At 36.7% G+C, this 13,636-nt stretch overlaps 1 protein-coding gene across 3 annotated transcripts in view; it reads right to left on the bottom strand.

Moving 5' to 3' along the window:
- LOC132142855 (complement C3-like) overlaps positions 1-13,636 on the bottom strand; it is a 200,469-nt gene that overhangs the window by 103,967 nt on the left and 82,866 nt on the right. For 2 of the 3 annotated variants that reach the window (XM_059553035.1, XM_059553034.1), the window contains exons 35-38: positions 5,664-5,769; positions 5,261-5,350; positions 4,935-5,015; positions 4,766-4,849 (exon numbers count right to left, since the gene is read on the bottom strand). In XM_059553035.1, coding sequence (XP_059409018.1) covers positions 4,766-4,849; positions 4,935-5,015; positions 5,261-5,350; positions 5,664-5,769 — 361 coding nt within the window. The remainder of the gene's footprint in view (positions 1-4,765; positions 4,850-4,934; positions 5,016-5,260; positions 5,351-5,663; positions 5,770-13,636) is intronic. The other variant, XM_059553037.1, reaches the window with a different exon arrangement.

Below are 13,636 nucleotides of genomic sequence, written 5' to 3'. Positions count from 1 at the left end.
ACAAAGGTAAGTTATAAACAAAACACGTTAAACTTTTGTTGTTTTTACCACTAACAATGGAGTTATTGTTACTCCGCAAACTTTATTTGCTTAACTTTAATAATGTCGGGTTGTCCCTTTGGTCTGGTTTATTCCTGGTTATGAGTGTTGGCGGATCGTGGATTTAACATCAGAGACAGTGTTGGACTTGTTTGTGAACTAAAAATACCTGCATTCACAAGAGGACGCAGCCAGCTGGATGCAAAGATGTGTAGGAAACACACCAGATAGCTCACCTCAGGGTTCATGTGGGGAGGGATGTGTAAGCACAAAGTACACCATACTAAATGCAATTGTACCAGTCAGCATGGTACTCCCATGTCAAGGTGAAGACGTTCCTGGACCAGATATAATGACTGTATGCTGTGCCCTGACTAATATGTGCCCCAGCGTTGTCATGAAACCATAAACTATGGCTGTCAAATTATTTATCAAAAAAAAAAAAAAAAAAAAAAAAAAAATATAATAATAATAATAATAATAATTAATATATATATATATATATATATATATATATATATATATATATATATATATATATATATATATATATATACACACACACACACTCACCTAAAGGATTATTAGGAACACCATACTAATACTGTGTTTGACCCCCTTTCGCCTTCAGAACTGCCTTAATTCTACGTGGCATTGATTCAACAAGGTGCTGAAAGCATTCTTTAGAAATGTTGGCCCATATTGATAGGAGAACATCTTGCAGTTGATGGAGATTTGTGGGATGCACATCCAGGGCATGAAGCTCCCGTTCCACCACATCCCAAAGATGCTCTGTTGGATTGAGATCTGGTGACTGTGGGGGCCATTTCAGTACAGTGAACTCATTGTCATGTTCAAGCAACCAATCTGAAATGATTAGAGCTTTGTGACATGGTGCCTTATCCTGCTGGAAGTAGCCATCAGAGGATGGGAACATGGTGGTCATAAAGGGATGGACATGGTCAGAAACAATGCTCAGGTAGGCCGTGGCATTTAAACAATGCCCAATTGGCACTAAGGGGCCTAAAGTGTGCCAAGAAAACATCCCCCACACCATTACACCACCACCAGCAGCCTTCCCAGTGGTAACAAGGCATGATGGATCCATGTTCTCACTCTGTTTACGCCAAATTCTGACTCTACCATCTGAATGTCTCAACAGAAATCGAGACTCATTTTCCAGTCTTCAACTGTCCAATTTTGGTGAGCAAATTGTAGCCTCTTTTTCCTATTTGTAGTGGAGATGAGTGGTACCCGGTGGGGTCTTCTGCTGTTGTAGCCCATCCGCCTCAAGGTTGTGCGTGTTGTGGCTTCTATCAGATTGAATCAGTCGGCCCATTCTCCTCTGACCTCTAGCATCAACAAGGCATTTTCGCCCACAGGACTGCCGGATACTGGATGCTTTTCCCTTTTCACACCATTCTTTGTAAACCCTAGAAATTGTTGTGTGAAAATCCCAGTAACTGAGCAGATTGTGAAATACTCAGACCGGCTGTCTGGCACCAACAACCATGCCACGCTCAAAATTGCTTAAATCACCTTTCTTTCCCATTCTGACATTCAGTTTGGAGTTCAGGAGATTGTCTTGACCAGGGCCACACCCCTAAATGCACTGAAGCAACTGCCATGTGATTGGTTGATTAGATAATTGCATTGATGAGAAATTGAACAGTATCCTTTTGGTGAGTGAGTATATATATACACACACACACACACACACACACACATACATGCATACCTGTCTGTGTATACATAAGAAATATTAACCTGTATATACTGTATACACATGTAAATATTTTTGATATATACACACACGCATGTATATGCATTCATATATATAAATATACACAAATGTACATTATATAAACAACTTTTATTTTGGATGTAATTAATTGATTTGACAGACTTACATTAAATGTTATCTATGCATGAACCACATCTCCTGCATTATCAGTGTTATGCATATTGCATACAACCTGTTACAATAATAAATGGCAAAATTGATCAATTCTGTATCTCTTTATTTGTGTATCATAACACACTGAGGCTAAATGTGTACAGTTTACAATAAGGCATATTAAAAAGTAAAGGGGCAGTGTAACACATAAAAGGTAATTAGGTAAGAAAGTATCAAGACCACAGGTAGGGCAGTGAAAAAAAAAAGAAAAATTATTTAATTTATACGTTCAGTGCACTTGTGTTGCTAATACAACGGGAGTAACATGTAACAGCCGTGTAACCTTCAAGTTTCAAGAACATAGATAATGCAATAATTGTATTTCTATTTACCTTTTTTTTCACTTATTAAAATTAATTAATTCAAGACCTTTGTGCAGACAACAGTTTTCCGCTCGTTGACGCAGAAAATCAGAAGGTCCTGCACCCATCCATTTGTAAATTGCAGGTGGGCCTCGAGAGATTTATAATTTTAAATTGATCAGAGGTGTATGCACTGACACTACAAACAAGGTAAGAAAACACATCGGGGAAGATTATGAGCGGCACCTCTTTGAGATCATCCGACCACTCTTTTTGTTCATGCAGATTGAGTTCACAGATTGTCTTGATTTTTTCTAAATACCGCATCTTTGCTTCCTTGTCAAGTTTTTTCTTTATATGTAATCTTACACTTGATCTGTATGTCACGTCACTTTCACTTTTACTGATGAGCGTGTCCCCAAACATGGCCGCGACTACCCAAAATGCAATGCGCAGTGACGTAGTTTCCCAAGCTCTATAGGCCTAAATCAAAATATTTGACTGAAACTTTTCTATTAAAATCTGTTTGCATGAACTTTAACTTTTAAATATTTTAACTGTTGCCCTGCCTTCTACTTCTCAAACCTTGTTCTTTCTATGACATAGTGCTGAGAAAACACGGAGAACATTGTGCTTCACGAGTTACCCATCGCGTGTTGATAGAGGCGTGTACCACAGATTGCTTTGCCGATTGAGAAACGTGATTGGTAAACGGTTTTCCAGAATATACCCTGACCATGCAGGGCTCGCAAAATCGTTAGCTCGATGTCCTGGGGCTATTGTGTTTTCCAGTCAAGCTCCAAAATATATCATCGCTCTGCCTGACGGCTATCTTGAATAGTGATGTAAAACTCCTAACTTGATTCGTATTGTTCACTCGCTTGTAGGGGTGAAACGGATCGTAGTTGATCGTTTGCACTTGATTCCAAGTCTTGCCGATTCAAACGTTTTAAACCATCCGCGCGCATTCGAAGGTTTCTAAAGAGCAGCGTTTCAGACATTGCGCATACACATAATTGATCTTTCACGTATCCTAGCTTCTGAATGAACACATACACACAAAATTATCTCAGAATAATTATCTCTACAAGTATTGTCGTAAAAACTTCAGAAAGAAATATGCAGCATTTTGTCTTTTGTCTAATAATAAAAGGACACATTTTAATTTATAATTTGTCTTAAATCTCATTTTGTAAAAAAATGAATAAATATACAAAGTAAATTGTAAGAAAGTTGTATGGTGTAATCTGTTCTGTGAATTGTATTGCATCGCAAGTTTATTGAATCGTTAAATTGTTAAATTAATTTTGGGCAACCAAAACCTGAAGAATGCCTGCCTGAAGGGTTAACAGGGATTTTTTAATTTTGCGACCCCTGAGGTGTGTTTTCCAAAAGCATCGTTAATAACGACATTGCTTGTGACCATGGGAAACGAGCCCTGTCAATTCTGACTCAGTGATCCTTTTGCGACTCTTTTTCACTGAAAGTTTGGTCCATTCGTTAAATAAATCTATTGTATAACTTGGACAATTGCAGCAGTTTTTTTTTTGACTACTTTTATCATGTGTTTGGTGTGTCTGGATTCGTTTTGAAGCTTGGAATGCAGAATGAAACAGCACGAAATACCATTCATTTTACTCAAATTGATTTTATATTGATTGGAAGATTGAAATGACATAGAATTTCTATGAACAAAAAAAAAAAGTTGTGTAAAATTTATGTTCTTAAAAATATAATGCTAAGAAAACACAATTTCTTATGGCTGGTAGATGTTGGAAAAGCATAAAAACAAGACATCAAGTTTTGTTCCTTTGAAATACTTAATCTAAATACTTTATAATACTTTGTGTTACAAAGCTTAAGTTACTAAACCAGAGTAATCTAACGAAATGTTACTGATCACTTTTTAGTGAAATACATTTTGAAAGTAACCTTCCCAGCCCTGTATATATTTTATGAAGTTGTATACTTGCGTTATCCCAAAAGATCCCAAGGATTTATAAATGTAATTTTTTTTAAAAACTATGGCAACTCATGTGGAAAAAAATGTTGTTGCACAGTTAAACTAAATCCCTTAAGGCTGTCGTGAATAAAATGAAAATGAAATGAAAAGTGATGTCTGCAGCATTAAATTTAGATCTGCTCAATGCTGCATCATGATTCGTTTATATAGTCCTGCGAGTTCACACAGTTGCTCTCACACAAATTCTCTCATCATAAAGTGCAGATGTAAATACAGTTGAGGTCAAAAGTTTGCATACACCTTGCAGAATCTGCAAAATGTTAATTATTTTATCAAAATACGTGGGATCATATAAAATGCATGTTATTTTTTTCTTTAATACTGACCTGAATAAGATATTTCACATAAAATATATGTTAAGTATATAGCCACTTATATTCCACAAAATAAAAATATAGTAAAAATAATATGTTAAGATAGACACAGATTAATAATAAACTGTACCTTCTTTCAGCACCAGCTCCACTTTCATGTCATAGATGTCAGAGTGCAGTTTCAGATCCATCCCCACCACTGAGACTTTATAAACTGTCAAACAGTCGTGTTATATTGGTGTTATATCAGAGCTGTGAGACTGGATCTCAATGGCTGAGGAAGGAGAACGTGTGATTACCATAATCCATGCCAGCTTCACAGGCTCTATTCAAACGCTCCTCATCTCTGACATGATTCTTCTTCTGGTAACTGCAGTTCTCTGTGTTATGAGATGGTGATTTTTTCTTTCTTTCACATATTCATAACAAAACCTTTTCCTCCATTCAAAAAAAGTAAAATAATAATAATATATATATATATATATATATATAATAATAAATAAATAAAATGAAGCAGAACATTTAAACTATTTAAATGAAGAATATATGGCTCTTATGACAAGTTGTGAATGTCTTTATATAAAAATATCTGGTGAATAAATAAAAAGAATTATAATTGTAATACCTTCTGCACAGTAGCACAGGTCTCCTTTACACAGTCTGTATATCACAGCATCTGTTCTTTCAGGGTGGTAGAACTTTGTACAGCGTGCATCTGAAACACACATGCATTTAATTAAAGGTGACTACAACAGCCTTCTAGCTCTGTGAAACCTTTCCAGAAAATCCCAAACACAGCAGCATGTCACACACACCTTCAGCCTTAAACCAGAGCATTTGACCAACCAACGTTCTGCACTTTAAAAACAATCTGCTCTTGTGTTGTAGAAATCTGCTTTACCAAAGCAACGTGTATTGATTTATTCCTTGCCCTCCCCTTACGTCAGTGTATTATTTTCATTTGTAAATCACTTTAAATGATTTTAAAAGTTTATGTAAGAAGATGGGCGAGTGTGTGTGCAGCTCACCTGGTGAGTAATATTCATATATTGTGACTGCAGCAGGCTGTAGCAGACCCACATTATACAGCTGGTGAATTCTGAAGGAAATTCTTTTCAACTCTTTATGAGAAACCTAATAATACAGAAACCAATGCAAAATTATGATTACATGTCATATTTTACTCTGAAAACTATCCATGTTAACAAATGCACAAGCCACTACTACTAATATTAAAAATAATAATAATTATCTAATAAAAAAAATAAAACTATAGTTGCATTTACACTGAAAAGACCATTTTTTGTGTTGCATGTTTTTCCGGCTCCAGACCTAGGGGAATCTGTGCCGGCACAAACCAAATCACACACTAAGCTGTGAATGATAAGGAGACGAACACGTTATTGCCATGCTCAAGTGCAGTTTTAATATGACAAAGATGATCACAGTTGAAATATGGACATATCATTATACATAAAGATACGGGAAAGTGACACTGTTTCAACCAGAGTGATTGGTATCATTGTTGCATTTATACAAGTCAGTATCATTTATGGTGAAGAAATGTTTTTCTTTGATTAAATGCTGTTATTCAATATCTCAAAGTATTACCAATACTATATGCAATTAACTCAATTTCACTGTAACACCTTTAATAATCTTAAATGCATTAATATACAAATTATTTCAGTTTTGAACCATAAAACTAGTGTTAACACATTAAACAATCCCCATCCCATTTTGTTATTCACATGAAATATCCCTCGTAATCAGTCTTATGCCTTCACATGCATTAACTAATGGAATAGCTGCAAAAGTACATACTAGATTTAATTAACATACACCGTAGATGGAAATGCATACAATCAAAATGATTGATAGACAAATGTGTTTAGGAAACAATCCAATGTCTTACAGATTTCCACATACCTGAATCAAGACATTCTCTTTATGTACCTTTAGTTAATCTTTGCTAATTTTGCTAACCAAGAGTTAGCATATAACATTTAACATTTTCTCGAACCTAAATCTCGTCCTATTATCCTACTAACACATTCCCACATCATTTCCAAACATTTCTTCTTAGTAACAATGATGGATGGTTAATACAAATCACTTTAAAAGAGTTATTACCCATACCTGTGAATGATAAGGAGACGAACACGTAATTGCCATGTAGGGGTGTGCCGGTACTAGTATCGGTACCGAACGGTTCCTGGGCAACTTCCAAATGGAAGTGATCATCCCTATTCCCTTGGAGTGGGGACTTTGGAGTGAGTGGGGCATGTGCGTGCCATTAAGTAGTCATTAGGAATGCACTTTGCAAAAGGAGCGACATAATTTCCTCATTATCTTCAGCTGGGATGTTCCTGTGACAGCGCAGCATGTGTCCGTCAGCAGATGTCGCTGTTTTACTGTTATATATGTTTTTCTATTATTTTATTTTTTTATTGTTGTTAGCATAACAGTTGCAAACATACATTTTATATTTAAATACGTTTTAAAAATATGCTACACTGTAAAATCCGACAAGTAAACTTAACTCAAACCGTTTGAGTAAACAGATTGCCTTGATTTAAACCATGTAAGTTTTAAAACTTTGCGATTAAGTAATTAAGTGATTAATTGAGTGATAATTGAGCTTTAGTGATGAACAGCTGCTGTTAACAAACAGAATCACTGAAGAAAAGAGAAACACAAGAACTACTACAACTGACTTCAGACACAGCCTTAGATGAAATCAACTGAAATAAAATACATGAAATCTCTCAAGATCTGATTAAACAACCCCACAAACAGCATCACCAGCTCCACTTATTAATAACCAGACTGACTTTATTTCTGTCAGACGTCTACAGAAGATCTTATTGAGAATGATCTAAGGTTTAGATGTTGATTTATTGTTTCATTTGAAGTAACCATGTTAGAGATCAGTGTTTGCTTTAGTTGGGCTCTTGACCCTTGACTTCTGTCTTTGTGTTTTCTCTGGCTGTTATAACCACTTGTTTTTGAAACATGCTTGTTATCTCAAAACCCCAGAAGAAATGCCATTAACATTATTTACTTATCCCATTGATGAAAATCATCCATTATTGAACTGATCGGAATGTAACCTCTGATGAAATGTGTGTTTGATTAGTTGGGTAATATAGTAAAAGTGATTCTAAGAAGCAGTGATTATGCAATAATCATTTAATATAAAATACTTTTTAAACATTTTGGCCTTTTATGGTGTCAAGTAGTGATGGGATTTATGGCTCTTTGAGGGGATCAGGATCTTCGAGATCCGTTCCTTTCAAAGAGCCGTTCAAAAGAATGGCTCTTTTGGCTCTTTTAAATATTTAGTCAGTTTTAAGAAGCCAGCTTGGGGGCATCTCAGTTTATCCTGGAAATAATCACTGGGAAGAATGATGAGGTGAGATTTGTAGTCAAATAATTAAAACTCAGATATCACACACCAATATCTGAGTTTGAATTATTCTGAAATATTGATTATTACCTCATTTGTCATGTGTGGACTATATTCCATAGGGTTGCACAAATCCCTCTGCTTAGACAGTGACATCACTATTTTGGATTTACCTTTAGTACAAAGTGTGTGTGTGTAAAGCTACGTTGACTTATGTTATTCATACAATACCTACTCATAAAAATAAACATCAAAAACAAAGCCAGCTGCAATGAATTTCTGTGCAAAACAGCTTTTACTACAAACACTTCCACACAAGAACATTGTTATCACACAAGAACATTTTGATAGAAAACAAAAAATATTTAAAGTAGATAAAATTCTAATAAATAAAATGGAAATGTCTACATACTACTGTAAACTTTGCAAGTAGGACATCAGCCCCTTCAAGTCAATGAACAATAACAAAGTGGGCTGCAATGAATGTCTGTGACAGCTGACAATGACAGAGGCACGCAGGATTTTTTTTTTCCACTGGAGTCCTACTCACGTGAAGGATGCGTGCACAACTAATTACTAATATCATCACGCTATAAAGGGTTGGCCTGCGCTGGGTGCGCCCCTCCCCCTACAACTGTTCTGTCTCGCGGAGGAGCTCATTTGTGTGCATCTTTGTGAAACACGCATAGAAAAAAAAGAACGACAGAAAGAACGGCTCCTCTCGAGCCGCGACTCGGCTCCCATCGTTCATGTTTATGAGCCGTTCAAAAGAATCGGTTCGTTCGCGAACGTCACAACTCTAGTGTATAGCAGTCACACACAGACATCAATAATCAGCATATGAACCTCAACAATGGTTACCATAATAAAAATAAAATGCAGCAGAGCATGCTAGGAGCCATAGATTAGTTTTGTACTATAATAATACCCAGCATGCATTGCTTTTTGTGTGTGTGTGTGTGCGCGCGTGTGTGTGTCACCATTGTTGAGGTTCATATTCTGATTATTGAAGTCCAGTGTTGGGAAGGTTACTTTGGAAATGTAATAGGTTACAGATTACAAGTTACCCTATTTAAAATGTAATAGTAGTGTAACTTTTTTAATTACTTTAATAAAGTAATGTAACTAATTACTTTTGAGTACATTTTGATTACTTTTATAAATTTCTAATGAATGTTAATTTGCAACTGTTAATCATCAACCATTTACACCATGCAGGTTTAACCTTACAGTAGTGCTCAATACTGTCAGACTTTCATCATTCTTCATCACCTGAATTAAGATGATCAAATTTGAACACATCCACCACACAATCAGACTTTACTTAGAGATTGATCTGAAGTTCAAAGCAGATTTAAAATCAAAAGAAATAGTTTATAGATACTGTTTTTGAAACCAAATCTTTGCATAACTACAGGCATCTAACTGCATTTAACAATGGTTTGGGGAAAAATAGTTAATAAAAAAATAAAAGCATATACATCAACTCAAATACGGTTATCTAATAAGCATGTGTCCTATTTTGTGTACTAAACTCCTGAAACATTGGTGTCTTTCTGAAACACTGCTGTCTCTTTGTATATGATATGATGATAGTTTCTCAAAATAAGTAAAAAATGCTCATGAAGTGACTGTTCTAGAGATTAATTTCCATGAGGGGCGGACTGGGAAAAAAAATAGGCTGGGAAATCTCCCACTCATACACCCACAACCCATTCTGAAACATGGACAACACTATTTTTTTTTTGGACCTGACATGAAAAAGATTTAACTCCTTAGGTTGGGGACATGCAACGTAATTAAGAGTTCTCTCCTGAACTGCACCTTCACTTCCATTATCCACCCATCTCTCTCATGACTTTAATACTGAAGATTTTTATTTGACTTTTACCATGTTTTGTAAGTGCAATTTTGTTTTTTTGGCACATGAATTACCACTTGTATTTATTTTTACTACAAATTCCATAGTTAAACCACGGTTAGTGCCATACCATAGGCTACATTAATTTTCCTAAGGGTTGTGTTTTTGTATCCACTAGCTCTCCCTAAACCTATGATAAAATATGATGATTTGTCTGCTAACTTACTACTGTTACTGTAACACTGTAACATTGCAAAAGATAACAATGACGTCGTTTATACAGTATTTTGAGTGTTTGCGAGCAATGTGCTGCTGCTGCTTGACTAACAAAGACAAAACTACAACAGCATCTTTACAGATGAAACTGACCTGCACCTGAAACCCTGAACAGAAGAGTCGCTTCTCTGCTCCAGCTGTGCGCTTACACAGTTCACACCGGTCTCTCTCTCTCGCATTGATTACTCGGAGTCTGATCCAAACCGTTCGGCGGAGGCGCGGAGAGCGCGCGAGCCCAACCATTGCAAGTCACGACTAACCGATTCATGATTTATTAGAGATTTAATTATCGAATGTCGCATTCGGAAATAATCGCTTTAGTATATTCGGCCTAATAACAATATTAAAGTAGAAGGCCAAATCGTCTGCCAGGCCACCGGGAATAGTCCTGGTTCTCCCGTGTCCAGTCAGCGCCTGATTTCCACAGACACGCAGAACGTTCAGGATTCATATTCAGTCTTTTTGCGGCTTAATATTCACAGTCATCAGTCCATATCGGGTTTTGATTCAAGTGCACTGACCTACTTTTGATTTATTCGTCCAAACTGTGGCATATTGCGTCCGCGTTATAGGCTGAATTCCATTTTTATGACTGGATTCTACTAATGTGTTTTCCGCGTCTCGGAGATTATGGGCCATATGTCTTAGTGCAATTTGGGAAAGAAATAAGCTGTATGTGGATGTGTGTAAATATTCAAATGTAATCCTCTTTGTAATCGTTACAATTTTCATAAGTAACTGTAATTTAATTACTAATTTTTTCTTAGTAACTGTAACTGATTACTGTTACATTTATTTTGTAATTAAATTACGTAACGCCGTTACATGTAACTAGTTACTCCCCAACACTGTTGAAGTCTGTGTGTGACCAATTGCTGCCATAGAAAGAAGATGAATGTGCATAAAGTGTTCAGTAATTTTATGTAATCTGATTACAATGCTTTGAATGTATTCCATTATAAATAAGTAAACTAGTCAAGCATCACATACTTTGTCCGTTTTAGGACTCTAAACAGCTCCATAACTGACATTTGTCATCACCAGAAACCCGCATAACAACCAATATCTGTTGATATTTTCTTTGGTTTTTTTGAGTTATAACAAACATGTTTTAGAAACACACGGTTATAACAGCCAGAGAAAACACAAAGACAGAAGTCAAGGGTCAAGGGCACGACTAAAGCAAACACTGATCTCTAACATGGTTACTTCAAATAAACAATAAATCAACATCTAAACCTTAGTTCATTCTCAATCAGATCTTCTGTAGACGTCTGACAGAAATAAAGTCAGTCAGTCAGTTATTTGTCGGGTTTTACAGTGTATATAATCAGGGTGGGAATTATGTAATTTTAGGGGCAAGGCCATTTGGCCTCCAACTTTTCTTTTTTTTTAGGGGCACCAAGGCCATATGACAGGGCACAAAGGCCATTGAGTACAATTCGATGGTTTTCCCATTCAGATTGATACCATAACATCCTAATTTGGAATAAGACATGGATTAGGGCTTTTTTAATTAAAAACAACATTTTTTAATGAGATAGAGAGAGATAGAACCAATTCATCCAGAAGGTATACACCCTCACAACAATAAAAACAACATAAATGCCAATAAAAGCATTCAGAAAGTTCATTCAGTCCATTACATCATGTGAGAATGAGAGAGATAGAGAGAGAGAGAGAAAGAGAGATAAAGAGAGAGAGAGACAGTGTGTGAGGGAGAGAGTGAGGGAATGCAGTGGATTATTTCAGACTCATCACTTGAAAGAGAATCTGACTCAGGGTCAGGTTTGGAGTTCAGTCTTGACCCATATGGACAAACGCCTGGTCTCCTCAGGCAAGCTCTCCACCACCTTTCCACAGCTTTTTCACCATTATACTCCAAGGGATCACAGCCTTGAGACTTTATGAAAAGAAGATCCTCAATTGTGGACAAATTCAGTCTCAAGCGCCAGTCTCCTTGCATTCTTTTAATCGTTGAAAACTGCCATTCCACCTGGGCTGTGGATACAGGGAATGTTCAGTAGAGCGCCCTCGGGCTGCTGGTATGAATTGAAAACACAGCACATCAGTATAAAGTGGTCATAATGATTACATCGACGCATCTGGCTATAAATTCAATAAAATATTATTCCTGTCAATAGAAATCTGATGTTAACTGAGAATATATCAATATTTCTCCAAATCTGCACAATTTTGAGCTAAAAGCCGTGAGGGACGTTGTTTTGTGAATCGCTGTCATGACGACAGCACATGGAGCGTCTGACGCTCATAATTCATATTAAAGGTATCGACTCATTTTGGCATTTCATAACTCCTGACACAAATTAAGACATAACTGTCAATATAAATTTCTCAGAATACAATAGTGGTCAAATACCGAAACGTGAGTCTTATATCTTTTTAATTTTGTCAAGGTATAACATTAAATCTTATAGTAACTTTGAACTATTAAAAAACTACTAGCAAATAGCACAACTAAAACACTGTGGCATAACGTTATTGCTATCCATAACATCAGCAGCAGATCAGAACATTAAGAATGTGCTCTTCTTAGTAAGACACTTGTCACTGTTGGGATTGAACTTGATACTCACCGTATCATAAATCTATCCAGACGCATGCACTTAGCAGCAGACTCCCGTAATAGTTTGGCATTTTTGTCGCAAATTCTCTTTAAGCTTGGCATTTCTGGAAAAGACGTGCAACAGTATTAGCGACCCATCATTTAAAAGTGTCTAGCTGCAGCTAGCATAAGTTTAATGTAGCACTAACGTCAGCGAGACGTTGATTACAAATAGTTCTAAATAGTCAACTCAACGTAGCTGTTCAGTTCAACGTAACACCACATACGTCCGTCATGTAGGCTATAATATCAATACGGCAGCAGGAAAAATACTAACTGTTAGCTAATGTTACATTCACAGCCTCAGGTAGTAAACTAAATGCTAAATGGTGCTGCAGCCGCCGACCTTTTTCCCCCTGAGATGTTTGTTGTCCTAAGTAGCTTGCTAGCTTGCAAAAATGGCAAATACCGGTAATACTAAGTGTTACGTTTAGTCAAATACTAACGTTACCACATTAATCAGTTACGTATAATATCAAACCGGCTTAGCTTGTTTGCTAATGCTTACCTGAGTGTCTGTCGTTCTTCTGTTGGTGCTGACGTTACATGCTTCTTCTTGCACTGCTGTTTTAAGGCGCGAGATCATCGATGTGATTATGACACTCACTGCACCTGCACGAATCCACGAACTAATTGAAGTTCAGAGACTACTTGGGTGGCTCGCTGTAATTCAAAGCAAGCCCACTATGCCGCACTGGCGCTTTATACATGGATGTTGGACAGGGCCAGGGCACACAGGCCATTGTGGCCGTACGATGATTTTTTTTTTTCACGGGGCATGAAGGCCAAAGTGTAGGGCAACGGCGGCCATGGCCGCGTGGCCGCGGTA

The sequence above is a fragment of the Carassius carassius genome, chromosome 6 (genome assembly GCF_963082965.1).
Source record: "Carassius carassius chromosome 6, fCarCar2.1, whole genome shotgun sequence".
NCBI classification, from domain to species: domain Eukaryota; kingdom Metazoa; phylum Chordata; class Actinopteri; order Cypriniformes; family Cyprinidae; genus Carassius; species Carassius carassius.
Note: the sequence above shows the minus strand (reverse complement) of the source record. Positions and strands in the feature narration are given on the sequence as shown.